Source organism: Anser cygnoides, chromosome 8 (assembly GCF_040182565.1).
Source record: "Anser cygnoides isolate HZ-2024a breed goose chromosome 8, Taihu_goose_T2T_genome, whole genome shotgun sequence".
Taxonomy (NCBI): domain Eukaryota; kingdom Metazoa; phylum Chordata; class Aves; order Anseriformes; family Anatidae; genus Anser; species Anser cygnoides.
In genome coordinates, this window is record NC_089880.1 from 14099851 (window position 1) to 14125877 (window position 26027).

At 47.3% G+C, this 26027-nt stretch overlaps 3 protein-coding genes and 1 non-coding gene across 4 annotated transcripts; 1 reads left to right on the plus strand and 3 right to left on the minus strand.

Moving 5' to 3' along the window:
* Nucleotides 1-474: 474 nt before the first annotated feature.
* On the minus strand, nucleotides 475-4677 carry ARPC5 (actin related protein 2/3 complex subunit 5). Its single transcript, XM_067001816.1, has 4 exons — nucleotides 4464-4677; nucleotides 4209-4280; nucleotides 2256-2432; nucleotides 475-1745 (listed from the first exon to the last, which is right to left on the minus strand). Exons 1-4 carry the CDS (start codon nucleotides 4605-4607, stop codon nucleotides 1683-1685), a joined length of 456 nt encoding a protein of 151 aa, XP_066857917.1. The 5' UTR covers nucleotides 4608-4677; the 3' UTR covers nucleotides 475-1682.
* Nucleotides 4678-4745: 68 nt separating this feature from the next.
* APOBEC4 (apolipoprotein B mRNA editing enzyme catalytic polypeptide like 4) lies at nucleotides 4746-6778 on the minus strand. Its single transcript, XM_067001630.1, is given in 5 exon segments — nucleotides 4746-6000; nucleotides 6002-6387; nucleotides 6390-6458; nucleotides 6461-6609; nucleotides 6708-6778. Coding segments are annotated over 5 exon segments (1113 nt in total). The 3' UTR covers nucleotides 4746-5562.
* Nucleotides 6779-6941: 163 nt separating this feature from the next.
* On the minus strand, nucleotides 6942-24412 carry LOC106042468 (uncharacterized). Its single transcript, XR_010833396.1, has 3 exons — nucleotides 24004-24412; nucleotides 10064-12046; nucleotides 6942-7116 (listed from the first exon to the last, which is right to left on the minus strand). It is a non-coding gene; the product is annotated as an uncharacterized protein (transcript).
* On the plus strand, nucleotides 20174-23424 carry LOC106042466 (antigen-presenting glycoprotein CD1d-like). The gene is made up of 6 exons (XM_013191367.3): nucleotides 20174-20977; nucleotides 21304-21561; nucleotides 21698-21979; nucleotides 22089-22373; nucleotides 22481-22577; nucleotides 22769-23424. The coding sequence occupies exons 1-6, from the start codon at nucleotides 20914-20916 to the stop codon at nucleotides 22827-22829; spliced, it is 1047 nt and encodes a 348-aa protein (XP_013046821.3). The 5' UTR covers nucleotides 20174-20913; the 3' UTR covers nucleotides 22830-23424.
* Nucleotides 24413-26027: the final 1615 nt, after the last annotated feature.

A 26027-nucleotide genomic window follows, 5' to 3' on the forward strand; every position in this document is an offset into this window, starting at 1 on the left:
ATCTTTGCTTAATTTATCAAAACTAACAATTAAAAGTTTAATCTCTCAGAGCTGGGGTCAGCAGAAAGATAAACAGAAGCCCAGCCATGATATCAGGAGTTTCACTCACACAACCCTGCTAAGCCATCAGTTTTCCTTCTCTTGAGAAAGCACCTACCACCAATGGCTGTGACGGTCTCACTCCCTTGGTAAGATTTTAGTGTAGGCAGCAACATCTCTGCTAGTCCTGGTTTGGAACACTTCGGGGTGTTTAAGTATCTTCAAATAGCTTAAGATTTTTTTTAGTGGGATGAAGCTGCGCACATGTACTGACGTTAGTTAAAGGGACAAGTAACTACTACAAAGCAAGCTTAGCCAGAAAAATAAGGGAGGGCTTACTTTTTAACTTTTGTCAGTCCTTGAGTAGCCAGCCACCTGCTGAATTAAAAATTACGTTAGTTGAACAGTTAACTTCAAGGTATTTCAGACTCCAAGTAAATATTCAGTGACAATTTATTTGTCTGGTCTTTATTGTTATTACAAAAAACCAAAAAAGCAGATATCAAAAAACAGCAAAGGTTTCACAAATTCCCCAACAGTTTTACACAACTGAATTGCTGTAAAATGGTGAACATAAAACGCGTTTACATCAGTCCTGGCCCTAACCTTCAGTGGTGATCTGTGGTCTGGGATGCCCAGGGCTTTCTTAATTCTTTTTAAAATACTCTTCTTTATTTTAGAACTTAATTTGCCCACTAGCTAACGCACTGTGGTACAACAGGAATGTTAACTGTCTGGTACCCTTAAAACTGTATCTAGTAAACAAAATATGGGAGCTTTGCAAGGTTGGTGTGGATACCAGTATTTATTTCTCAGATTACCAGAGGGAGCCACCATGTTGTGCTGGAGAGAATCAAATCACATTCAAGTTGCTGAAAGGTGATTTACTGTTTGAAAGCTCCTTTGTCTTCTCCTGTTTAGGATCTTTACTCCCCAAAACAGAGTTCACTGGACTGCACTCCAGTGTAAATGGACCATCAACCCTTTAAATTCTACCATCCAAACTGCAGGACAGGCAACTTTATCCTGTGTGACTTTCCCCCTGGGGGCCTGGTGTCTGATGACAAGACTTCAGAACTGGCCATGAGATGTGAGGTTAAAGAAAATACTCAGCTTTCTGGAATGATGATTGGTCAGAAGGGAGCCACTGTATTCTGCCCTGTTCACTGCTGTAGGTTCAGAGGCTGACCAAAGGAAACGTGGTCCAGTTACCTACACGAATAGCTGCCCCACTTCTCAAATATTTATCTTACGTCAAGCCACTGCTTGGCTAGCAAAAAAAGAATTAAGACATTGCCCTACGTCCCTCAGCTTTTGTTTGGAAAGTCAGGTCCAAATCTGCCACAATTATACACAAACGCAAATCATCCTAAACACGAAGTTTTATATGTAGCTCTATACATGTCACTGAAATGCTTGAGTACCAAATATTCCTGTTAGAAATAAAATTGCACCTTCATAATTTTCCAGAGTTTAACAAGAAGAGATCACGATATGCATTACTTGTCAGGTATGAAAGAAGCAGTGAGAAGACAAGCTGAGAGACAGACACTGCCCACAGGGCAGCAATGGCATTGAGTTGGTTGGGTTTTGCACCAGCATCTCCCCCGCCATGGATGGCGGACAGCTGCTCCCTGCTGGAGTCAAACCGTTTTCCTGGCAGTCAAAACGCGGACAATGGACCCCACTCCTCCCGCAGCCAGGGCCTGAGAAGAGAAAAGAGGCAGTTCCAGGTCAAGGTGGCTACAGAATGAAACTACTGCTGCCAGGAAAGACTTCCCGACTGTATTTCAAAGGAGCATCTCCCAGCACTTTACATCAAGAGCAAAACACTAGCACCCAGCGTAGCAGGGAAGCATAACCGCATTCGTTTTAAAGACAGTTATTTAATAAACTTTTATCTCCCTGCATACCTAAATTGCAAGTTTTGCTTCCCTCTAGGAAGGAAATTCTACTTCCATCTGCCTGAATCACTAGGTTGAACTATTGTGTTTGCGTCAGTCTAACAAAAATCAAATTTTAACATACAATCTTTACCCAAGGAATCAGAAGAATGACAAACGACACAGCTCTGAGCCACATTTCGCTGTGCAAAATGGGGCATTTCAGTTTCACCAGGCAGAAAGGAGGTTCTTGCCAGGCTCAGGGAGCGTGCCCAGGACCCAAGAAGCTGCTAGCAAGAAGGACCTGGGTGGGAGCATACCCTAGACACGCACCTTCTCATGCCACTGCAGCAGCACAGCACTGCTGTTGTCAGAGGGGCTCTCAAAGCCTTTGTAGATGTATTTCATCAGCAGATCGACACCATTCTTATCCAGCGACTGCACTGCCTTCTCGATATCGTTGGCTTTGAAAGAGATGAGAACCTTCAGGACAATGCTTTCTGCACGATCCTGTCAACAAGTAGGAAAGGCAGAGATATATTTATTCGCACATAAGGTACATCCGAGCACCAGTCACCTCCTGAACAAGTGGAACTAGAATTCTTCTCTTTAGCAACTTTAAAATACGTTTGAATAAAGCAGCTTGTACAAAAGACTGTGATACTAACGTGTAACAGATACAGCCTCCCAGTGCTGAAGAGCGCAACAGAGCACGAGTTTGTTCTGCTTTACATTTTTCTGCCTCTGTGCTCGTTTGCAATTTTCCACCTACTAAGTGAGACTGGGACTAAATATTAAATATTTGTATTGAAATTCAAGGTCTGGCATGTTCAAAAAAAAAAATTATAAGGATTAAGTACTTGACTGGCCTCCCCTGTTACCAGAGCCTTTTCCACACCTTTGTACTGTTTAATGAGATGCAATTATCATATTCCATGGAACTGGTATTGGCCAACCTGGAAGTGGTGACTGCTGGAAGCCACACGAAAAAACTTTCAAAACAGCCTGTCAAAACTTCTGTCCCAGGCATGCAGGATGCAACCTGGCAGCATAACAATATTCTGCATCAATAACCATTTGCAAGTTGGTCTGGATATCATTTCAGGCCCAGGAATTTCTGTAGCATGATTACAGCTGCATCTAATCAGCATAAATCAGTTCTTCCTGCCCATCCATCACTAACTGAGGGAGGATGAAAGAAAAATAGTCTCAATTTTGTTAGACTTTTAAGTAATTCAATTATATGAACGCTTCCAGCAGCTTTCTCCTGCAGAAATTACTGATGTCAGTTTTCTTGTTTATGTCCTACAGCTACTTAGAAAGACTTCTCACAGCAAGAACTATGAGCAAAACTTAAATTCCACAAGCACAACTAAAAATGAAACCAAACATGAAAATTCAGTTGCTCTGCCCTCTCCACTTCCACTGCCTTCACACTGTATTCTTAAATACATGAACACACATCTAATGGAAACAAGTCCTTCATGTGAAAACAAAGCCGGTCACTCTCTTAGGCAACAGGATCTGTAAGAAACACCAGCTGGTTCTCTGTGGAAGCCCTCAGGAAAGGGTATGGAGCTCGGTGAAAAACCTCCTGTGCTAGAGAAGCCCAGCACCGTGGCTGTAAGGCTCCCCTCAAACCAGGACGACAGTCCTCCACAGGCGCTCCACATCTGGGCAGTTCCTCATCTTATCTGTCTGTTGCTCTCGCCGCTGCAATCCTGAGCCACTCGAGGTTTATTCTGGGGAGATTCAGAAGTACATGCAGGCAGCATGCTCCTATATTCTGTCTCAGGGGGCGTGCTTGCAATTTCTGAGGTTTTAATGGCTTAATTGTGATTGGATGCAATAACCATCAGTTCTTCCTTTTATGTAGGTGCGCGGTCTGGCTGTGCTAGCAGCGTCATTAGTCAGAGGCTGTGGTTCCTTGGTGGCTCGGTACCGGCTATGGCTACGTGCTGCCAGGTGAACTTGCCCTTCTGAGCTTGATCTTGGCCAGACACGGGCACAAGATGAAGTGCTGAGCCAGCCAGGGCACAGCACATGCGGTACATACGGGCTGAAGGACCCAGTAAACCCGACCTAGCACTGCGTTAGAGGCACACAGACTGATGGCATCCGAGCTTTTTGAGTAAAACAGTGGAGGTCAAAGGTGTTTGGACACCGGGGAATACCCCAACGCTGGGTCTCCTGGCTGCCCCCCCCACCCCCCCGGCTGCTGGGGGCTGGCCCTACAGCAGCAGGGAGGCACTGGTAAGGAGCAACCCCGCGAGCCCGCTACCTCACCTTCACCGCCTGGTTCTTCGTGTTGATCGGGGGGTTCTTCAGAGCCGCCTGCAGCGCGGCCAGCATGTTCCCTGTGCCGGGCGGATAAGGACGGGCAAACGGCGGAACCACACCAGCCCTTCCGCACGGCCCTTCCCCTCCCTCGGCCTGGGCCCGGTCCGAGCCCGGTCCCTCCCCTCCCCCCCGGCCCTGGTCCTCCCCTCCCCCCCCCCCCGTCCCGGTGCCGCTCCCGTCCCGCCCCGCCGCGGAAGGATATTGCCTGAGGCACGAGTCCACTTCCCCCTCGTCGGGCCCCGCCTGCCCGTCTCCTCCTTCCTCCTCGTCCACGAACTTGTTCTCGTCGTACTCGTCCACGTCCACCCGCCGGAAGCGGGCCGACGACACCGTGTGCTTCGCCATGGCCGCGCCGCTCCCCGCTCCCCGCTCCCCGCCGCCGCCGCCGCCACAGCCCGGCCCGGCCCCGCCCGCCCCACGGCGCAGGCGCCCCCCGGCCGCGCCCCGCGCGTGCGCGCTGAGGGCGGGGGGGCGGGGGCTGGGGCCCGGAGGCGGGCGGAGGCGGGGCCGGCTTCCCGCCCCCGGGCGCTCCCGCCTCAGCCGTGAGGGGACTGCGGGGCTCGGGGGTGCCGCCCCAGAGCCCTCGTGCGGAGCGGGGCTCTCCTGGCTCCAGCTGTCCCGCTCTGTAGGGCTTCAGTAACAGACATGTCGCACCACGAAGCCAAAGTGCTGCTCCAGCGTTTAATTTGACTTTCTTCCCCTATAAGTGACAGGAATCTGGTTTTTCCTATGTAAACCATGCGTAGATCTCTGTGTAGATCTCTGTTACCTACCTTACCCTATCGGATGTTTCTTAGTAGAAATGACACAACTTCGTGAAGTTCCTCTAAATGCATGTGGCGGCCCTAGAAAAGCCGTACGTACCACTGCTACGTGTACAAACTGTTATTAAGGAGCCAGGTGTAGGAAGAGGCATCTCCCCTGCAGAACCGCCCTCCTGCCAGCGGAGGAGTTGAGGCTGCTCCGTACCTTCCACCAAAGCCACCTCAGCTGTGAGGCCCCAGGCAGAGACTGCAGTGGTGGCCGTTGTGCACATGCTGTTTTCCAGCAGATGTTAGCTGGAGAACAATAAATGGATTGTAGGAGGTAACCAGAAGATGCTGAGGTTTTGTTAGTACTGCAGTGGGTTTGTATTGGAGAGGTGTAGGTCTAAAATAAAAGGGTGTTGTCTTTGTAATTACTGATTTGAGGTCCACGGTTGTTCTATGGATTAACTTTCCTAGGAAGTGACTTTAGCATTTTTTTTTTCCATTTTCGATCCAGGTTTTCTGACCAGAAAGTGGTTTGAATTCTGTCGTCTTCAGCATAGGTGTCTGCTGCTTGGAAATGTTTCATAATTACTAGTTTCATTGAATAATTCATTTGGCATTTTTAAATGCCGTACAATATTTTTAGGTGTGGGGTATAGATGTTCCCTCTGGGAGGGCAGAAACATGCGTGGGAAAAGCACCAAGTGGCTTTGAGACATCAGAGGTGGCAGACTGCCTTTCGTCACTTGTAAAGGCTTTTGGAAGGCAGGGCTAGAAAAAGAAAAGGTCTTTAAGTTTTGCTGCACAGCAGGCTTTCCCTGCATTGCTTGTGGACATGCTTTCCTAAAATACGGTTCTGTTCCTGTTAAGTTGTTGATTTGATGTGGATTATGTTGATCTGTTGAGGTTCCTGGTGGTGTAGCTGGCTGATAAAGCGTTGACCCAGGGATGCTGTAGATGAAACTGGAAAGGAGGTGACACCACGTCCCCCGCCGGCAGTGGGGGCAGTGTCACCTGAGCCGCAGGCTGGAAAGGCTCCACAGAGCTTGGCAGCGCCCATGCAGCGGTGGTGAAGCTGTCCTCGGCATGATGAAGCTGAGAGAAACAGAGGCAGAGTAGTGCGACTTTGGGGTACTTTAGCAAGAAGTAATTGATCTTTTGTACGCAGCAGTGGTAAGCCTCATTACAAGGAGGGTAATTTGAGTAGACGATGATGCGTCCCGTGTTTTCGTGGGCACGTGTCAGTGAATCCAGATAACCATCCACCTCGAAGAGCATAGATTCTGGGTGGCTGTCTTGGTCTGTACAGTTCGTAGAATGGCCTTTTTGGACTACTGTGCCTGAGAAGCTCCGCAGCTCGTAGAAGAGAAGGTGGTTGGGAATCCAGAGGCCTGGTGAAATTCTGCGTAAAGGACTCTTGCTTCTTCATCTGTCCATATGTGGTAGGACACACAGCACATATTTGGTTCTGTGTCTGCCAGCTATAGGGCTTTACTACTGTCCCTTGGTGTGTCAGATATTCTCGGAAAATTGTTTCTCCCCTGGATTCATGTTCTGTTGAAAGATCTCCCTGTTCACTTGCTACATAGCTGGTGCTCCTGAATAAAAAAGAAAAGTAATATTTAAATTTAACCTTTTGATTTGTTTTGCACATAAACTGCAAAGATAATAGTGGAAAGTCTCTTCAAAAATGTACTGAAACTCGTAGCAGGGCATAAAAAGTTGGTCATTAACATGGAGAACAAAGCTCTTGCCACCTGGAACCATATCTAGTTTTTGCAAACTAGCCTTTTTGCTAAAACACGAGTCAAAAATATTTTTCTGGCTTCTGCCCCCTTACCCTAGACAGAAACAACCGTAAAGTAGAAATAAGCTTACTTTTCAGGAATTAGCAGATGAGTTTTGTGCAATCTGGCTAAACAAACAAGTAAATACCAACCAAAAAAGAAAAAAATATATATAATTACCATCTCAGCAGCTCCAGCTCAGGGTAATAGTAAATATGTTTCTTACTTCCTTTACTGGCTTTTTAAGATGGTTCAGTTTCTACTTCAGCGGATATTGCAATCTTTCTTTTCAAAATTGCTTGGTGAAGAAGAAAGATACTATTTGAAAGAAAGAAGAAAGTTACTGTTATAGTACTCCATACTATATATGGAATAAGAAAGTTGCAGTATCCAAACATTTTTATATATGCACAATCACACCATTCAACAGAAATCTTTGTGTATGGAGTCCAGAGACAGCAGCTCTATTCTCAGTAACCTGGATCATTTCTTCTCACAAAACAATACTTCATTCCACCATATGAAGCTCAAATATCTTAATGAAATATCTATATGCGCCTTACATCCTAACACACAAAAAAAGTCTTTTATGTTCAAATGATACTGTAATTAGAGCATCCTAAATAAAAGCTGTTTGCAATATTGTGTTCTCCACCTTCAGATATACACTCATGTTGAGTGCTGGCACTCACAGATGCTTCCATTCACTCAGAGTATACAAATAGTCTGTCTCACTTCAACTCCCTGCATCATACAGACAGCCTCAGTCCCTAAATGTGTACTTGGGGACAGTGCTTCCAGAGTAGGATTGCAAATGCTGTACACTGCAAAATTGCCCTTCCAGCCATCCCCACCTTCTGGCTTCATTTCACTATCTCCCCACTTCTATTACCATGCACAGAAAGAGAAAGCAGGGCTGCAACCCTGTAAGAACTCCTGGGCTACACTCTTAGAGGGACAATACAGCTTCCCAAGCCAGGTATTTTCAGTTGTGTTATTGTGGCTCACATCAGTCAAGTTTTAAAAGTTCCAGGCAAAAGAAAGGTACCACAAAAGCAGTTGGTCATCCAATAGAAGCTGACCTTTCCAACTAAACTAGAATTTCTGTAGTATTCTCTGCCCTACAGGATTTTAATGCAGATACACAAATACTTATGATCAGGTTCTGAAGCAGGTACTGAAAAAATCACAGCAACCAGCAGTCAGAAAGAACAATAGATGCTGCTATATTGTTTGGACAAAGGACAGGACTCAGCTTAAGCTTTTACTGGAAAACCAAAACTCACTATGCAGAAGTAAATTTTATTACTAAAGTTTTCAAACCTGTAAATCTGTCTATTAAGCACCAAATGGAAGTTAAATGCGTTTTAAGGAAACAGTCAAAGATGGAAAAAAAACATTATAGCCCAAGCTTAGTAAGGCACTAAATGCCCTAATTATGAATATCCTAGCAGAGACCTGAAAACTGATCCTTGGACAGGCATGCAGTGCATTAAAGAAAGTCCACCCATTTCAGTGCTTTCATACCCAAGGCACCTGTTCCAAAGTGACATTTTGCAGTTCATAGCTTCATCAGGTTGGGTGTTGTCCCATTTGTTCAAGCTTGACAAAGAAAAATGTGGGTACATCCTAACTCTCACTTATATCCACTTTAATATCTCTCTGCACATTTAAGCCATGTCTAGCTCTGAATTTCTGAACCGTGTGTTCCTTACACAGGGCACCATTAAAAATGAAAGATATTTCCTAAAATACTGCATTTAATTGTAAGGATCAAGATCTCTCAGTATGTGTAACTCTTGATGGCAAAAACCCTCAGAAGACTACAAGTTTGTACTCTATTTAGTGCAACAGTTTTCCCAGCTAGCTGTTACAAGAAGAAATCTCTCTTCCATGCAAAATCCCTCTAACTCAAGTCCACCTTAACTTACTGAAGAATTAGATGTGCACTGATTCACCCTTTTGGTGAATCACTATGTCAGGCAGTTTTAACCAAGAACAAAAGTCGTACCTGAAGTACTATAGGGTCTATGCAGGTAAACTTTTTTTCTTTTCAGTAGAGGTACTCAACTGAGCACTTCAGCAGAAGAATTTTGGGATTTTTTTCTGCAAGAGTTCATATAGGAAATAAACAAAATACCTAAAAGACAGACAGCTGGAAGGGAAAAGTAAATGGGAAAAAAAAAAAACAAAACAAAAAAAACATATCAAACTACCCGTGACAGTATTTAAACATAAGTGTCTCAGTTACTCTCCCCACTAATTACAGGGCTACAAAGATGATCGAGGGGCTGGAGCACCTCTCCTACAAAGAAAGGCTGAGAGAGCTGGGGCTGTTCAGCCTACAGAGAGAAAGCTCTCGGGTGACTCCATTGTAACCTTTCAGTACTTAGAGGGGACTTATAAAAAAGATGGGGAGCAACTCTTTGCTAATCAGATAATGACAGCACAAGGGGGAATGGTTTTAAACTAAAAGAGGGGAGATTTAGATTCAAGGATAGGAGGAAATTCTTTACTCAGAGGGTGGTGAGGCAGTGGAACAGGTTGACCAGAGAGGTTGTGGATGCCCCATCCCTGGAGGTGTTCAAGGCCAGGTTAGATGAGGCCCTGAGCAATCTGATCTAGTGGTGGCGTCCCTGCCTGTGGCAGGGTGGTTGGAACTAGATGATCCTTGAGGTCCCTTCCAACCCAGACCATTCTGTGATTCTGTGAACTATGCATTCTTCTTTGCTATGTTACACCCAGTTCTTGGAATTTCACAGCTACTGTCCAGCAAGAGTGAAGTGTTGGAAGTTTCTGCAGTCCCCCCCAGCTACACTAAGCTACACTAAAGCTTGACATACCTTGGAGCCTCCATCCAGATCACTTCTATTTTGACCTCCAGCTTTATTTAAAGGTTCATTTCATTATTCAGTCACAAAGATCATGACCATAAAGGTCTTTTTTTTTTTCCTTTTTTTTTCTTTCTTTTTTTTTTCTGGCTAAACCTTGGGGTAATCATTAGGTACCTTCTGGAATGACAGGGGTGGAAATGATATTTTGCTGTACATACATAAGGGAAGCTTTTTCTCCTCCCTTCACTAGAATCTCTGAGCTAAAAGAAAACAGCTTTGAAAAGAAACACATTATAATACACTCTTATTCAGGAGCTCAGCAAACTGGAAAAAGCTCATACATCTCCAGATTGGTGAGAGAAGCCTCTAGCACACATTCGTTTCCTCAGAGTGTGCTACAGCCAGCACTTCATCAATCCAGTCTGCATTACCTTTCTGTGTGCAACGTTCTTGGTGCAAACAAATCCATTCATCACCATGGAGTCAAGATTCTTTCCACCAGGAATCTAACAGAGCAAAAGAAGTCAAACACTTAGAACTGTTATACATTCCCATAACTTCTAAATGCTGTAAACCTAACAGAATAGCTATTGTGACTACTGTGCAAGCTTCCTCTATACCCTCAATTATCAGATGAAAGATCAGGTGCTGTCATGCTGGACACACAACTCTTTTCCTTAAAGTCTGGCAAACTAGAGACAACAACGTGAAAGCAAGTATCAAGTTCCAGGATCTCCAAGCTCCTCCCAACAAATACAGATTTGCAAATTCAAGTACACACTGGAAGACAATAAGGGAACAGAAGTTCTGCAGGCCGTTGGGAGCATATGCCTTTGCACATACTGTTTTCACTAATAATGAACAAGAGTTGTAATGACAAAAGAGAATAAACAAACCTCTACTTACTATTTGAACACAAAAAGTTGACTGGTCTTCCTACAGTCACAATCAGTCACAGGAGTAACAAACATGAATCAGGTTCCTAATGACATGTTTCAGAGTGTGTTTCTGTTACTGACATATAAAATCCCCATGAGAGTTTCCACATCTGAACATCTACTTTTTGAAACTAGGCTTCAGGACAGGAAGCATCAGTTGTTGCTGCCTCAAGAGATGCTACAGAATTGTCATAAGTAACATAAGGCTCTGCTCATATCTTAACTTGCTTCCAAATGAAAGAAGCCTCCCAAGACAAACTTCTGCCAAGCAAAAATAAGCCTGAGCCTGTGAACCTCAGTGACACTGCTTCCTTAGAGGTCTCAGAAGAAACTCTGCATGCCACAGCTCCAGCCTTACAGTTCAGCAATGTCATCTCTGGGACATCTGGTAGACCTGAAAGTACCATCCCATAACAATCAAGTTTTCCTCCAAAAAAAGTAGTTGTAATTAGCATGGGAAGAGTTAAATCCTCCACAGCGGGGAGTTACAGGGCAATAGATTGATACACAGAGTCCTGAAGGTTACTTATCCAGCATACCTCTCCAATCCAAGCATAAAACACGCAGAAGCTAAAAAAGAATTTGAGTCATTACAGAAGTGTTGCTCTTCCCTACCTTCCTATCCCTACCATCCTACAGCCTGAAAGAAGAGGTCAGCTCCAGAGCATTATATAAAGCACTTAAATCCTTTCCCAGGATACAAAGTTCTTTCTTTACAACTTTTCCTAGAAATCCGCATTATCCAAAGGCCATGTTGGCCAATTACATCACTGAACATGCTGAGGGTAGCGGGGATGACCCTTCTCTTCAAATAGCAGGTGCTGCCAGCATGTGCATTCTTTGTCTTTCCTTACATCCACTGTCTGAAGCTTATTCTTTTGATGTCGCTGGCAGATATCCATGTCATCATCTCTGTTCTTGACAGCAGGATGTACAGTTTGAACTACCTGACAGACCACAGGTACAAGGATATCCCTCCACGACAGGGACAGAGACTCATTGTACAGAAGTTGCTGAAGCAGTGCCATCAGGTGGTTGTGATTAGCAGAGCTGTAAAAAAACAACCACAGCAACAACAAATTGTGCTGAGGAAGATATAGAGCAGCGTTTAATTGAAGTCACCTTTCAGAAGTTAATTTCAGAGAGTCAACTCTCTGGTCCTCTGTTTCAACATATAAAACCACAGGCAAGAAAAAAATCAAAATATACTGTAAAAACGTTGTTTTCTTAATGTAAATTAGTTCTTTGTGTTGTCCACAGATCAAGTCCCACTGAAAGCTGGTGGAACAGGAGGGCTTCAGGAACTGTTACTTAAGATATGCAAAATCCTTTTTCTATAATTTTCTTACAGCAGCCTTTCCATGGCTTGTTTCTCCCCATTCTCTTCTCTCAGCAGATCCAGATTGCAGTGGTGCCAGCCTAGGGTTGTAAAAAAGAGTTCTTTGGACTTCTCCACTCTCCTGTTGAACAATGACTCTGCAAGAGACAAACAAACCTTGTTAATATAGAGTTTGCAGCTGAATACCTGCATCTTTCTGAAAGGCTACTTCGAAAATGAAAGAATTTACTAAGACATAAGTCTGAGCCTCTTAAAAGACTGAGTTTGAGCTAGAAGTCATGGTAACAGGACACTGCAAACAATACCAAGTATAACAGTTGTGAGTACACAAAGGAAAAAGCGAATTACTGAAATTCTTGTACTGGCACTATACAGCAGATATTACTTCCAGAAGAACAAATTAAGATATGAGACAAAACAAAAGTTACATCCCAGTTTTGCCTATAAATAAGCAGCAAATTCAAAGTACTTTATCTATATTCATAATACATAATCGTAATGCCTTTTAGATTTGAAACATTAGTCAAAGGCACTAATTTGCTCCACAGAAAGCTGCTGCTTTGAAGACCTACACATGTAAGTGGCAGTAGAAAGATCAAGTTATTCCATACAGGCTGCAGCACAAGTAGCCAAAATATCTTGGTAAAGGCCTTGTTTAGCATGTCTCCCAAACATAGTTTTAAAAAAATGCTGTGCTACTGATGAACCTTTACATAACTTGTATTCCTGAACCCAACCACCACCCCTTTGCTAGTCGGGTGCAAAGTGAGATGCAAGCAGACTGGCTCAACTAGCCTGTCACAGTATTTAATACTACAGAATTCTCTTTTCTCTCTGAAGTTTAAGAATTTTCCATAAAGAACGTGGCACAAGTTTTCCAAGAATCTCAGCACACCATCTCACACCCTTTCACCTATCAGATACACAAGCATCTCTTCATTATGTTAAACGGGATGCCAATGAAGGCTGTATCACCTGGATAGGATACTTTTTTTTTTTTTTTAATTCTAAATGTCAGCATAAACTGTAGTCATTTCTGGTTTTGGAAAGAGAAAGCATGTTTCGACAGTGCAGAGTAGTGTGTCGTCCCCCCACATGGTCAAGCATCACTTGGTGGTGGGAAGTAGAGAGTAATTTCTTTCCTCTCTCTCTGTGCTTCCACATGGCTTTTTTTTTTCTTCTTCTTTTTCCCCTTTCCTTTTCCCTTTAGTTAAACTATTTAATTAATAATAATTTTCCATTATTAATTATTTTTCCTTTAATTAAATTATCCTTATCTCAACCCGTGAGTTGTTTTTTTTCCTTTTCTTCTTCCCTTCCTCTTCTGAGGAGGAGGAGTAATAGAGTGGTTGTGGTGGAGTTCAGCTGCCTAGCAAGGTAAAACCACTACGAAGGGATGAAAGCTAAACAACAAGAAGGAAAAAAAAACAGCTGTAGGAAGATTCCAGACTGACCTATGGTAAACCTTTGCTCATTAAGGGTCATTAACATAGTAAAAATCATATCCACCAAAATGCTAGTGTATACAAATATGGAATTTGTTATGTCCCTGACCCCTCCCCCACTGGTCATCTGCAATGCACAAACTCAGTAGACATAAGTTGGGTGAGCCAAGACGGCCAATCATAAGTAGCCAGAGAGGTAGTTTCACAAATTTGCTTTGTATAAATAATGGTGATTCAAGTCAGAGGTGTGCTTGCTTTGTGAAAGATTGCCAAGTACCTGCAGCATTATGTAATTAAATATTTAATTAAAAGACCTTTGTGTGGATTCTGATTCCATGTGTATATTGGTGAGGCGCACCGGGCATGAACCCATGGATAACAAAGTTGTGTAAAGGTTGTAAAAGGGTGTTGAGGGCTACCAAATGGCTTCTGTTGTGAACACTATTTCATGAGAGACTTAGATGGGGTTGATGTTGAGTTAGGGTTATTGTTAGGGTTTGGGTTAGGGTTTGGAGGGAGAGGTTGGGTTACTGTTTGGAGAGAGAGTGAAGAATCCTGCTGTGAGTAGGGTTGTGTAAAGGCTGCCAAAGGAAGTTGAGGGCTGCCAAAAGTTTTCCATTGTGATCTGTATTTCATGGGAGCCCTAGCTAGGGTGTGTTTTTGACCTGGAGTGTTCTCCATGTTTAAGCTTAGGCAGAGGTTAGAATCATAGAATCATAGAATCATTAGGGTAGGAAAAGACCTTAAAGATCATCAGGTCCAACCATCCCCCTACTACCAATGTCAACCACTAAACCGTGTCCCTAAGCACCACGTCAAGTCTCTCCTTAAACACCCCCAGGGACCGTGACGCCACCACCTCCCTGGGCAACCTGTCCCAATGCCTGACTGCTCTTTCTGAGAAGAAATGTCTCCTCATTTCTAACCTAAACCTTCCCTGGCACAACTTGAGGCCATTGCCTCTTGTCCTATCACTAGTTACCTGTGAGAAGAGGCCAACCCCAGCTCCCCACACCTTCCTTTCAGGGAGCTGCAGAGAGCAATAAGGTCTCCCCTGAGCCTCCTCTACTCCAGAGTAAACAACCCCAGTTTCCTCAGCCGCTCCTCACAGGACTTGTGTTCCAGGCCCTCCACCAGCTTCATAGCCCTTCTCTGGACACGCTCCAGGGCCTCGATGTCCTTCTTGTAGTGAGGGGCCCAAAGCTGAACACAGCACTCGAGGTGCGGCCTCACCAGAGCAGAGTACAGGGGGACGATCACCTCCCTGGCCCTGCTGGCTGCACTATTCCTGATAAAAGCCAGGATGCTGTTGGCCTTCTTGGCCACCTGGGCACATTGCTGGCTCATGTTCAGGTGAGCATTGACCGACACCCACAGATCCTTTTCCTCTGCACAGCTTTCCAGCCACTCTGCCCCAAGCCTGTAGCACTGCATTGGGGTTGTTTTGGCCAACGTTCAGGACCTGGCACTTTGGTTGATAAAGGATAATAAAGCAAAGACTACTGTTGTGATTAGGGCTGTGAAAGGGCTGCCCAAGGAATTTGAGGTATATGAAAAAGCTTCTCATTTTACTGCTATTTCATGGGAACCCTATCTGGGTTGGATGTTGGAACTGCCCATGACTCAGTGTTAGGTATAAGAACACGGTTAGGATTTGGAGAAAGTGAAAGCACAAGACAGATATTCCAAGTTAACAACTGGCTGCGCTGCTGGCATTGGCAACAGGGATTTGGCGTCTACGACCATGGAACCCTGTCTGAAGATCAAGAACTGATGGGGAGAGACGGGATCCACCTCACTAGGAGGGGTACGTGTGTCTTTGCTAACAGGTAAGCCAACCTGGTTAAGGAGGGCTTTAAACTAGGAGAGACAGGGGAAGGGGAGAATTACAGGGACAGAGAAGGCAGCAATAAGTGGCTCAAGTTAGGATGCCTCCAGCAGGTGCATGCAGCCAGGGAAGTGAGTGTAGAACATGACTGTGAAGGATCCTCTTGCACCCCTCCTGGGAAACCTGTAGGCTTGATCACCTCCCTGAAATGTTTACACAAGCAATGCACAAAGCATGGGCAATAAACAGGATGAATTGGAGATCTGTGTGAGGTCATAAGGCTACGATCTTATTGCAATTACAGAAACGCGGTGTGATAGCTCATATGACTGGAATGCTGTCATGGAGGGCTATGTGCTTTTTAGGAAAGACAGGCCGGGAAGGTGAGGTTAGGGGAGTTGCACTCTATGTGAGAGAGCAACTGGAATGCATTGAGCTCTGCCTAGGGGTGGATGAAGAGCGAGTTGAGAGCTTATGGGTAAGGATTAAAGGGCAGGCTACCATGGCTGACACTGTTGTGGGATTTTGCTACAGGCCACCTGATCAGGAAGAGGAAGTAGCTGAAGCCTTCTACAGACTGATGGAAGTAGCCTCACAGTCACAGGCCCCAGTTTTCATAGGGGATTTTAGCCACCCTGAAGTCTGCTGGAAAGAACATAGAGCTAGGTGCAAACAGTCCAAGAGGTTCCTGCAGAGCATTGATGATAACTTTTTGACACAGGCGGTCGAAAAGCCAAAGAGGAGAGGTGTGCTGTTGGATCTTGTGCTTACAAACACAGAAAGGCTGGCTGGAGATGTAAAGGTTGAGGGCAGCCTTGGCTGCAGTGACCATGGGATGGTGGAGTTCAGGATCTTGCAAGGAGGAAGCAGGGAAAGAAGTAGGATCGCAACCCTGGACTTCAGGAGAGTTACCCTAGGCCTTTTCAGGGACTTACTTGGAGGAATAGCATGGGTCAGGGCCCTAGAAGGAAAGGGAGTCCATGACAGGCAGTCAGTATTTAAACATAACTTCCTCCAAGCTCAAGATCTATGCATTTGTATGAGCAAAAAGGCAAGCAAAGGGACAGAAGACTTGTTTGGATGAGCAAGGAGCTCCTGGAAGGACTCAAGTGGAAGATGGAAGTATACAGAATACGGAAAAGGGGACAGGCCACTTGGAAAGAATATAGGGACATTGTCAGAGGATGCAGGGATGTGACGAGGAAGGCCAAGGCCCATTTGGAGTCACATCTGGCAAGGGGTGTCAAGGGCAACAAGAAGGGCTTTTTCAAATATATCAGTACCAGAAGGTAGACTAGGGAAAATGTGGGCCTGCTGCTTACTGAGGTGGGTGCCCTGGAAGAAGGCAGAATTACTGAATACCTTCTTTGCTTCAGTCTTCACTGATAAGACTGTCTGACCCTAGACAAGGGAAGAAGTCTGGAGAAAGGAGGACTTTCCCTTGGTCAAAGAGGATCAGGTCAGAGATCTCTTAGGCAAACCTGACACCCACAAATCCATTAGCTGTTTTCCAAAACCACAATTGATACAATCTGGTAAGGACTGTCACTTTACTGCAGTTGTGCTTCAAGAGTGGGCAAAGTCTGGGGGGGTTCCATACTCTGTTATCCACAGGCAAATGGAATAGTGGTGCAGACAAAGTCTCTTAAAATGGTTCTTGAAACCCCACAATCCAGGCTGGACAAACCAGCTCTGGGGTATGATATCCAGAATAAATGACCAGTGGGGAATAAATAGATGCCCATGGCTAAATCCTTTCTCTCCTTGACCTCCTTCTCTCTGGGGAACAAATTAATCTGGCCCAATGTCATGTTATCCTGGACAACTGGTACTGGTAGAACTCCCTAAGATGGGGCAGGTTCCTCTAGTACTGAAAACATCACTCAATAAGTACGCCTGGTTGGCCACTGATGCCCATGCCAGAGAGCATAAAATCAACACAAGATGGATTATTCCTTCCTTTTAAAAACGGGTTAGAGAAAGGACCAAGTTTTCCTCTTCTTTTTCTTGCAGGGAGAAGAGGAAAAAAACCAATCTCCACCTGTCAAGTGTGTCTGTGTTATCAGAACACATGCTAATGGTTAGCCTTTGTTTAGCCTTTGTTTGTTGGTTTGCTAGTAGTTTTAGGATGCACGTCACTTCTATATTGGACAATCCTCTTTTTCCTCCCCACCATCAGTTATGAGGAGAAAAGAGGTAGTAGGCACAATAATTCTCCAAACCTTGCAGAGAAACTAATCCAGGGATTTGTGAGAGTTTACAACCATGCCGACCAGGGAATATGTATAGCCCTTCCCCAGTCTGCTAACCAAGGAGTGAGATTTTTTATTCCTCTGCTGAATACACCTCTTGATCTAACACACGGTCAGATTTTGGAGATTTTGGATACAGAAATCACATCACAGAAGAATTCATTTTCTAAGCAAAACAATGTGAAAATAGGAAAGAGGAGGCAGTTGTGACCTCTGTTATAGTTGATACCGAGCCAAAAGGACACATGGTTTTCTCCCTGATGGAGCAATGGAGTCAAATCTGAAATATTTTATGAGCAGATAGGTCAAACCTTTACTATGTTTAGTTAGACAGAAGGAAGTTTAGAAACTTCGTATCCCTGATGCTACCTTATCCCTGATGCTAACTTAATCACTATTTAGTCATCTTTATTTTTAAGAACATAGAGACTTCTATCTCAAAGTGAGGGCTAGATGACCCAGGCCTGGGGGATGTGTCAGAACATTAGCTGAGGAACTCATGGTATGCATATGTTCTTGGATGTGTAAATGACTTAGATTAGAAAGTATGCTGAAGTTGAAACAGCAAGATAGGAAAGAACAAGTTGACCTGAGCATGCACAAGAACTGGGTTCAACCACCAAACACAGTGAGGAAGACTACTGACAGCCACCAGAAGACCTCAAAAGACCACCAGTAGAAACAAATGAGCATGTGTCACGGACATTTACATATTCTAATAAGTTCTGGGAAATGGCATGAATATATTAATTATTTCTTTGAAATCTAATGAAAATGTATCTTCTGCTTGCATATAACCCCCGTAGCTTGAACAATTTGGCATGCACACTACGTACAGTGATCCCCTGTGTGTCTGGCACAATGATTAAAGAATGCTTGCTTTCCAAAACTGCAGATTTAGTTTCTTTGACTGGCTTTTATGGTATCACAACTCCTAAGTCAATACAAAGAAGCAATGAAAACATGACGACAAGTAGAGCGAGGATTGATAAGGAGAGGAGAGAACACAGCACTTCTGGTCCAATACACTAGTAAGATACATTTGAGGAAAATTCAGAGGGAATTGAAAAAATCATGAGCACCTGCAAAGCCAGATACCTGAAACCGCCCCATCAGACACCCTGCAACTATTGAACTCACAGTAACGTCCATAAGCAATGGACCTGGTGCTGCTGTATCAGCTACCCAGCCAGCAGTGACTGACAGACATCTGAGGGGAGTGTGAGGCCCAGCAGCCACCTGATAGGACCCCACGGATGAATGTCCATCCATGACCCTTCCTTTGCTGGCTTCCCCAAGGCTACCCTTTCCTATCCCAGAAGCCAAACTCTCTTCTGTGATCCCCGTGCCAATGGCTCTACCAGAAGAGATGGAAATATTCTGTGAGCATGGCTGGACATCCCCTGGGTGATGCTGAGATGAGCCACAGGGGAAGTGGGATCATCAGTGCAGTTTCTGGGCCAGCCAGGCAATCACAGCGTCCCCACTTCTCCATGGGGCAGCTCCAGGGAAGGGAAGGGGTTTGTTGTCCTCATCTCTCTGCGTCTGACTGTGTCTGAGTTGGGTGTGCGGGCTCAGCCTGCAGCAGCCCCGTACGGGCCTTCCCCGTGACCCTGCTGCAGCCAGATGCAGACACGGAGCGGGGAACCCGGGTCCCGGTTGTGCTTGGGTGGGTAACGGGCACCCCACTAAAGGCAGGGGAGGCACCCTGGCCTGGATTGTGTTTGAAGGTTATCAGGGTGTCCTGCCTCAAACTTCCCCTCAGCTGAGGTTTCAGTTCTGCCTTCTGCACCGAAGTGGGCACCCCCCAGGGAAGGGGAAAAGAAACTGTGGGTGAGGGGATGTGCCAGGGGACAGCCAGAGAGGAGCAGTGGCTAGGGGACCTGGTGATGAGGCCGGGTGTGCTTTCCCTGTTCTACCTGTACCCAGTGGGTGATTTTGGCACTGGTGCCTGATCTGAGTGGGGACCCTCTTCTAGTTTGCCCCAGTGCTGCCATACCCATCCTGCCACCATCCTCCCTGGGGCCAGGCCACCCTGCTGAGCCACAGCTGGATGCTGATTACAATGGCAGCCAGGAGGGTAAACTGCATTTTAGGATGCATTAAGCACAGCATAGCCAGCCAGGCAAAAGAGGTGATTCTCCCACTCTTTTTAGAGTTGGCGTGGCTTCACGTTGAATATTGCGTGCCGTTCTGGACTCCACAATATCAAAGGGATATTAAGATCCTAGAAAGCATCCAGAGGAGGGTAAGAAAGTTGGTAAAAGGGATGAAAGGTAGGTCTTATGGAGAGAGGCTGGTGACACTTTGTCTAGTCTGGAGAAGAAAAGGCTAAAGAGGTGACCTACAACTTCATGAAGAGGGGAATCTGAGAGGCAGGTGTTCCACACAGGAATGGCACAAAGCTCTGCTAGGAGAGGGTTCAGACTAGATCTAGGGAAAAATTCTACGTGACAATGGAGAGATGGAGTGAGGGCTGTGGCTCCTGCAATTCCCATTTCTATGGCCTGGAGGCACTTGGAGAGGGGAGACAGTGGGTGACACCGAAAATGGTGGGAAGAGAAGGGGAGCGCCAGGTTGCAGCCCAACCCCAAGCTGTCTCCTGGGAGGTGTCAGAGCCCCACAGCACTGTGGGGGAGCAGAGAAGCAGAGATTTCCCCTGCACTGCCCACCCCCAACATGTCCCTAGCCGTAGCCCTTCTGCCTCAGGAGTACTGGGCTCCCCACAAGCTGACAGAGCTCAGCCAATGTCAGGTGGCAGGGGGAATGGTGCCGGGACAGCAAGTGGGGACTGTTGTCCCCTCCACACCCCTCGTGGGGTACCTCTGCACCGGGCCTCAGTCCCCAGGATCCAGGGACAGTGACAAACAGGCATGGGGCCAGAGCCCATCATGGGAGAATGGAGAGCCAAGGCACGATGCTGGGCTGTTGAAATGGAGTTTGTGTCCCCCATGGGAAAGATGGTCACATCGTGGCAAACCTGCACAGTTCATTTCCAGGGGTGGCAGCACAGGTGGGATAGAGATTTCTGTGCCATGCAGGGTTGATAGCTCCAGATGCAAATGGCAGCTAGAGACATTCCCATCACTGACAGTGAACATGGCCCACAGCCAGGCTGGACCCCAACCCTCACCAGCAGTGGAAAAGAGGAGCTGGCCACCTGCACCTTCTAGGTACTGAGGTGCCACCATGTCCATAAGGAACCCTACCTACAGCAAGTGGGACAGCCTCACACCCATCCACGTTCCCCCGACTCTCACAGCCCAAGGCCAGGGTGCCAGAGCCCAACCCCGCCTTGGAAGGAACCTTGGGGCCCTCCCCAAAACCTCAGTGCTTGTTCTATTGGGTGCCAGGCACACGCTGACACAGCGGGACCTTCCTGGGTAGAGCTGCCTTGGCGAGAAGCGTGCAGCCCTGGCTCCTTCAGTCCTTTTCTCCTCCTGCAGTACCTGCAAACTTAGGGTCTCACCACTTTCACCATGCATCACCCTCTCTTCCTCCTCCTCGTCCTCCTCCTGCCTGGCACATGGGCAGATCCAGAAGGTAAGCGGGAGTCCTTCCTCACCCCCTCTATCCTTCTGTGGACCTCACAGGCGAGCTTCTCCTTTTTCCCTGCCCGTTCCATGTGTTTGCCACTGCAGCCCTGCTTTTCCTCTGGCTACACACCTCCTCCCTGACTGGAATGCATCCAACTCTAACGGTTATGGAGGGTGGGAGATGGGGCTGCCAAGGCCACAGTGTTCTTGTGGGGGAGGCAGGGGAGCACAGGTTCCTATGACCTTGAGGATCCATCCCTCTATCCCTTTGCTTTCCCCAGGCCTCTCCCTGTGTTCCCCTCTCCCCTTGCTGACTCATAGGGTCTCCCATAGGGTCCTTCACCGTCCGGCTGCTCCAGATTTCCACTTTCCAAAACACCTCCTCTGTGGACACAGAGGGATTGGGCCTGCTGGAAGACATAGAGCTTGGGGCTCTGGACAAGCGCACCTGGAACATCCACTTCTATCAGCCCTGGGTGCGCCCAGCCCTGCCCCGCAGTGACTGGGACACCATTGAGAACATGATAAAAATCTACCTGCAGAAGTTCAGCCACCTGATCAATGATGGTGCTAGTAAGAGGGATGTGCCCTGTGAGTATCTGGCGTTCTCAGCATCTCCACTCCGAACTGGAGTCCAGGAGGTGGGGAAGGACCCAGTGCTGTGCCCGAGACACTGACCACACCCCCATCCCCTCACACCATATCTCTCTCCTCTCTGCCCTTCCAGACCCTTTTGTGGTCCAGTGCGTGGCAGGCTGTGAGCTATACCCCAACAGGACCTCCCGCGCCTTTGCCTATGTGGGCTACAATGGCCAGGACTTCCTCAGCTATGATGTGGACCTTGGCAAGTGGATCCTCTATGAAGACACCGATCTGGCACGGTATGTTCAGGCCACTCTCCAGAACTACACCGCCTTCAGTGAGCTGGTACAAGTCCTCTTCAACGATACCTGTGTCGATGACATGGAGTTGTTACTACAGTATGGGAAGGCAGCTCTGGCGAGACGAGGTGAGACCGCCCCGACTCAGACACAGCCCACCCCAAAGGCCCCCACTACGGGGACCGAGTTATGCCCCCGCTGGGGTTCTCTCTGACCCTTGCTCTTACCCTCACCCAGAGCCACCCGTGGCCACCGTCTTCGCTCGTGCACCTGGCCCAGCCCAGCTCCTGTTGGTTTGCCGTGTCACCGGCTTCTACCCGCGGCCCATCAGTGTGGCCTGGCTGCGGGATGGCCAGGAGGTGCTGCCAGGCCCGGCGCTCACCACTAGTGCCATCTTGCCCAACGCTGACCTCACCTACCAGCTCCGCAGCGTCCTGGCCGTGAACCCTGGCGATGGGCACAGCTACACCTGCCGTATACGCCACTGCAGCTTGGGTACTCGCAGCCTCCTCATCCCCTGGGGTAGGTTCTAGGGATGGGGATGATGCACCGTCCTACACCACCAGACAGGCACGGGTAATGGATGAAAGTTATAAAGCTCATGGTCACCCGCTCTGTCTGTTTCTCAGGGAACTCGAAGGCTGTGCTGATCTCGGGGCTTGTGGCTGCTCTTTCGGCAGGTGTGACTGTGGCTGCCATCGTGGTGCTTTGGGTCTGGAGACGTAGGTGAGGCTCTTCCTGCCTTGCTGCGTGGCACTGGGAGAGGAGGGGAAGAAATGGCCCCGGGGGGTCACTGCATTCAGCAGCATAGCTCCTGCTCCAGCCTCACTGGATGTTGGCTGTGTGTCCAGGAGGTCTCTGAAATGTAGCACCAAAGAACTCGGTCTCTCAAAAGGTTTGTCCCCCTCTCATTTCAGAAAATACCAGAAGATGGAGGAATCAGAGCCCAGGAGCTCCATCGTGAGTAATGAAGCTTAGCCCAGGAGACAGCAAACAATAGCCTTTTGATTCCCCCACCCTCATGAAGATAAAATCTCTACCTTGTTCTGCTGCAACAAACCCCTGGGCACTGCCAGAAGTGAGATTGACTTGACTTGGAGCTCCAGTGGGAAAACCTGGGCAGGTCCTGACCTGTTTCAATTTACTAAATAGACAGGCGTACAAGTCTGAGACCTTTTTGCTCCTTATATGTAAAGATATATATATATAAAGATCCCTTACCTCATGGATCTGCCTGTGCACCTGCTGAAGCTTTTTAAGGTACACCAGTCCCCAGTGACAATTTCTACTAGTTCTGGTATAACAATATATTTAGGCAGTAAGCTGTGTTCTTCTATTGTAACTTTCTACTACCTTTTTTTTCTTTCTTTTTTTTTTTTCTTCCTCCCAAAAACTGCCTTTATTAACTATATTCCAGAAATATTTATGCTGAACCTGAATTATGGCATGCAGACTAACACCACTTGGCCACAAACCATGTTTGAAAGCATTGAGTAACACTGAAACTGATTTAATCTGTGGGAGTGACAGATATGTATAAAATGAAATTAAACATTGATATTTTCATCAAGAACACTTCTTTCCTCTGGGTTTTGGTGGGCTTATGGAAGTTTCGGCCAGCTGCAAATGGAAACGGGAGTGTGGCACCACTGAATTATCAGTGCTAATTGCAGGAAATACCAGAGCAATAATAATAACAATTAGAAATTATTTGTGCATATACTAACATGTTCTTAAGTATTTCATGGAAAAAAGCAACTGTGCATACAGGGGCAAAGTGTCCCCAAACCTCCTGAATGAGGGGAAAAAGGAAGTCAACCTCTCATCAGACAGTGGAGTTTAGACATATATACGAAGAAATTTAGTTTATGCTCCCAGTCACCCACTTGAACATGAGGCTTCAAAAGGTTTTGTTTCACAGGCAGCTTCCTCAGAAAGTTTCACAGGAAAGGTTTCTGGCACCCATGTGTGAGTCAACCAGCTGAGTCACAAGAAAATACCACTGGCTTGTGGCCACATCCACCACAGCTATGCCAATGCCTATGAACCATAATGCTGTGGGCAGGATTGAATTTCCATGACAGCCAAAGTCATCTGCTGGTGTTGCAGGGTTGAGGGGTCTCGATGCAGAGAAGATTGTACTGAGACTCACCTGATAGCTTGCTGGGCTAGGACAGATGGATGAAACGTTCAGCTTTGGCAAGGGCTCGTCTCAGGACTGGGAGGCTGCAGTCTCAGCACCAACAGGACATACAGGCAATTTGTTCCCTGAACACAGAGTGAGCCTGGAGCGAAACATTCCACAGTGCTTGGAAGATGCTGCAGGCTGAAGTCCGACCGCTGAAGCTGAAGAACAGGGAGCCAAACGCTCTCCTCTGATCCCAGTGCCAGTGACCCTGCCAGGAGAGATGGAAATATTCTGTGAGCACGGCTGGACATCCCCTGGGTGATGCTGAGATGAGCCACAGGGGAAGTGGGATCATCAGTGCAGTTTCTGGGCCAGCCAGGCAATCACAGCGTCCCCACTTCTCCATGGGGCAGCTCCAGGGAAGGGAAGGGGTTTGTTGTCCTCATCTCTCTGCGTCTGACTGTGTCTGAGTTGGGTGTGCGGGCTCAGCCTGCAGCAGCCCCGTACGGGCCTTCCCCGTGACCCTGCTGCAGCCAGATGCAGACACGGAGCGGGGAACCCGGGTCCCGGTTGTGCTTGGGTGGGTAACGGGCACCCCACTAAAGGCAGAGGAGGCACCCTGGCCTGGATTGTGTTTGAAGGTTATCAGGGTGTCCTGCCTCAAACTTCCCCTCAGCTGAGGTTTCAGTTCTGCCTTCTGCACCAAAGTGGGCACCCCCCAGGGAAGGGGAAAAGAAACTGTGGGTGAGGGGATGTGCCAGGGGACAGCCAGAGAGGAGCAGTGGCTAGGGGACCTGGTGATGAGGCCTCCCTGGGGCTAGGCCACCCTGCTGAGCCACAGCTGGATGCTGATTACAATGGCAGCCAGGAGGGTAAACTGCACTTTAGGATGCATTAAGCACAGCATAACCAGCCAGGCAAAAGAGGTGATTCTCTTTTGAAGAGAGAAGGGGAGCGCCAGGTTGCAGCGCAACCCCAAGCTGTCTCCTGGGAGGTGCCAGAGCCCCACAGCACTGTGGGGGGGTGGGGATGCAGAGAGGTGGCCCTGAGCCGTCCCGAGTGGAAGAAGCTCTCTGGAAACGGGGTGCAGCCGCCCTGCAATAGGCCTTGTGCAGCACGTGGCAGGGATGGAGGAGTTGTGGACTAGGGAGACCACAGCCAGCGGTGCCCTCCCCCTGTCCCAGCTCTGACATCATGCCTGGCCGTGTGCTGCCACTCTAAGGCTCCAATGGCAGGTAGTGGGGAATGGTCTTTTAAGTAAAAGTTTGACTCTAGGTTACGGTTGTATTGCATGCTGATTAACAAGATTTTAACCCTATCTGCAGAGGGCTCAGGTCAGAGAAAGGTCTATATAACTCAGAGTTCTAGGAATTCTGTGCAAATGTAAGCTGCTCTAAATGCGATAGTTAGTAGACAATAAACTACAGCTATAATTATTGTTTATATGCAATAATAAATCTCTAATTGTATCCACAACTCCGTGGCCAGTCCTCATTCTCAAGGGTCCCTAAAAGAACCTGCCTGTCCTCTGTAGTGCCAGATGACAGGCCCTTTCCCCTCCCCACCCCTCCCAGGGTTCTTTCTTCTCATGCTCTTGCTGCTGCGGCCTTGCTATGGGCACCATGCAGCTCTCTTGGTCCCTCTTTCTCCTTCTCCTTCTGTTCTTCCTCTTCCTCTTGCTCTTCCTCCCCCTCTCTGGGACATGAGCAGACTTGGAGGCAAGTTGGAGGCCCAGCTCATCCCCATCTATCCCCATTCCTCCACTGTGGGACCCCATAAGAGTAGCAGGGGGTTGGACACAGCCAGGCCACTACCCCCTGCATGGAGGGGTCGGTTCCCAGCACCAGGGGGGCACTCTCCACTTCACAGCATGCCAAGGTGCCCCGTTCTTGCCCCCTCCACTCCTGCTTCTAGTTCTGGGCTCACTGCTTCACACTAACCTGTGGGGCCAGGGTCTCTCAGACAAACCTGGGATGCTGTTGTATCTCCAAAGGTGTGTGACTCCTGCAGGCAGCCTGTGAGCACCAGGAGGTCTCAGACCCTGGTGG

What these genes read in the sequence shown, in the direction of transcription:
- ARPC5 (XM_067001816.1), bottom strand. Translation starts at nt 4,607, where the DNA reads ATGGCGAAGCACACGGTGTCGTCGGCCCGCTTCCGGCGGGTGGACGTG. An exon ending in CGAAGAACCAGGCGGTGAAG is followed by an intron (nt 2,433 to 4,208) that starts GTGAGGTAGCGG and finishes ACTTGTTGACAG; the next exon opens with GATCGTGCAGAAAGCATTGT. An exon ending in TGCTGCAGTGGCATGAGAAG is followed by an intron (nt 1,746 to 2,255) that starts GTGCGTGTCTAG and finishes TTCTCTTCTCAG; the next exon opens with GCCCTGGCTGCGGGAGGAGT.
- LOC106042466 (XM_013191367.3), top strand. Translation starts at nt 20,914, where the DNA reads ATGCATCACCCTCTCTTCCTCCTCCTCGTCCTCCTCCTGCCTGGCACA. An exon ending in CACATGGGCAGATCCAGAAG is followed by an intron (nt 20,978 to 21,303) that starts GTAAGCGGGAGT and finishes GGTCTCCCATAG; the next exon opens with GGTCCTTCACCGTCCGGCTG. An exon ending in CAGCCTCCTCATCCCCTGGG is followed by an intron (nt 22,374 to 22,480) that starts GTAGGTTCTAGG and finishes TCTGTTTCTCAG; the next exon opens with GGAACTCGAAGGCTGTGCTG.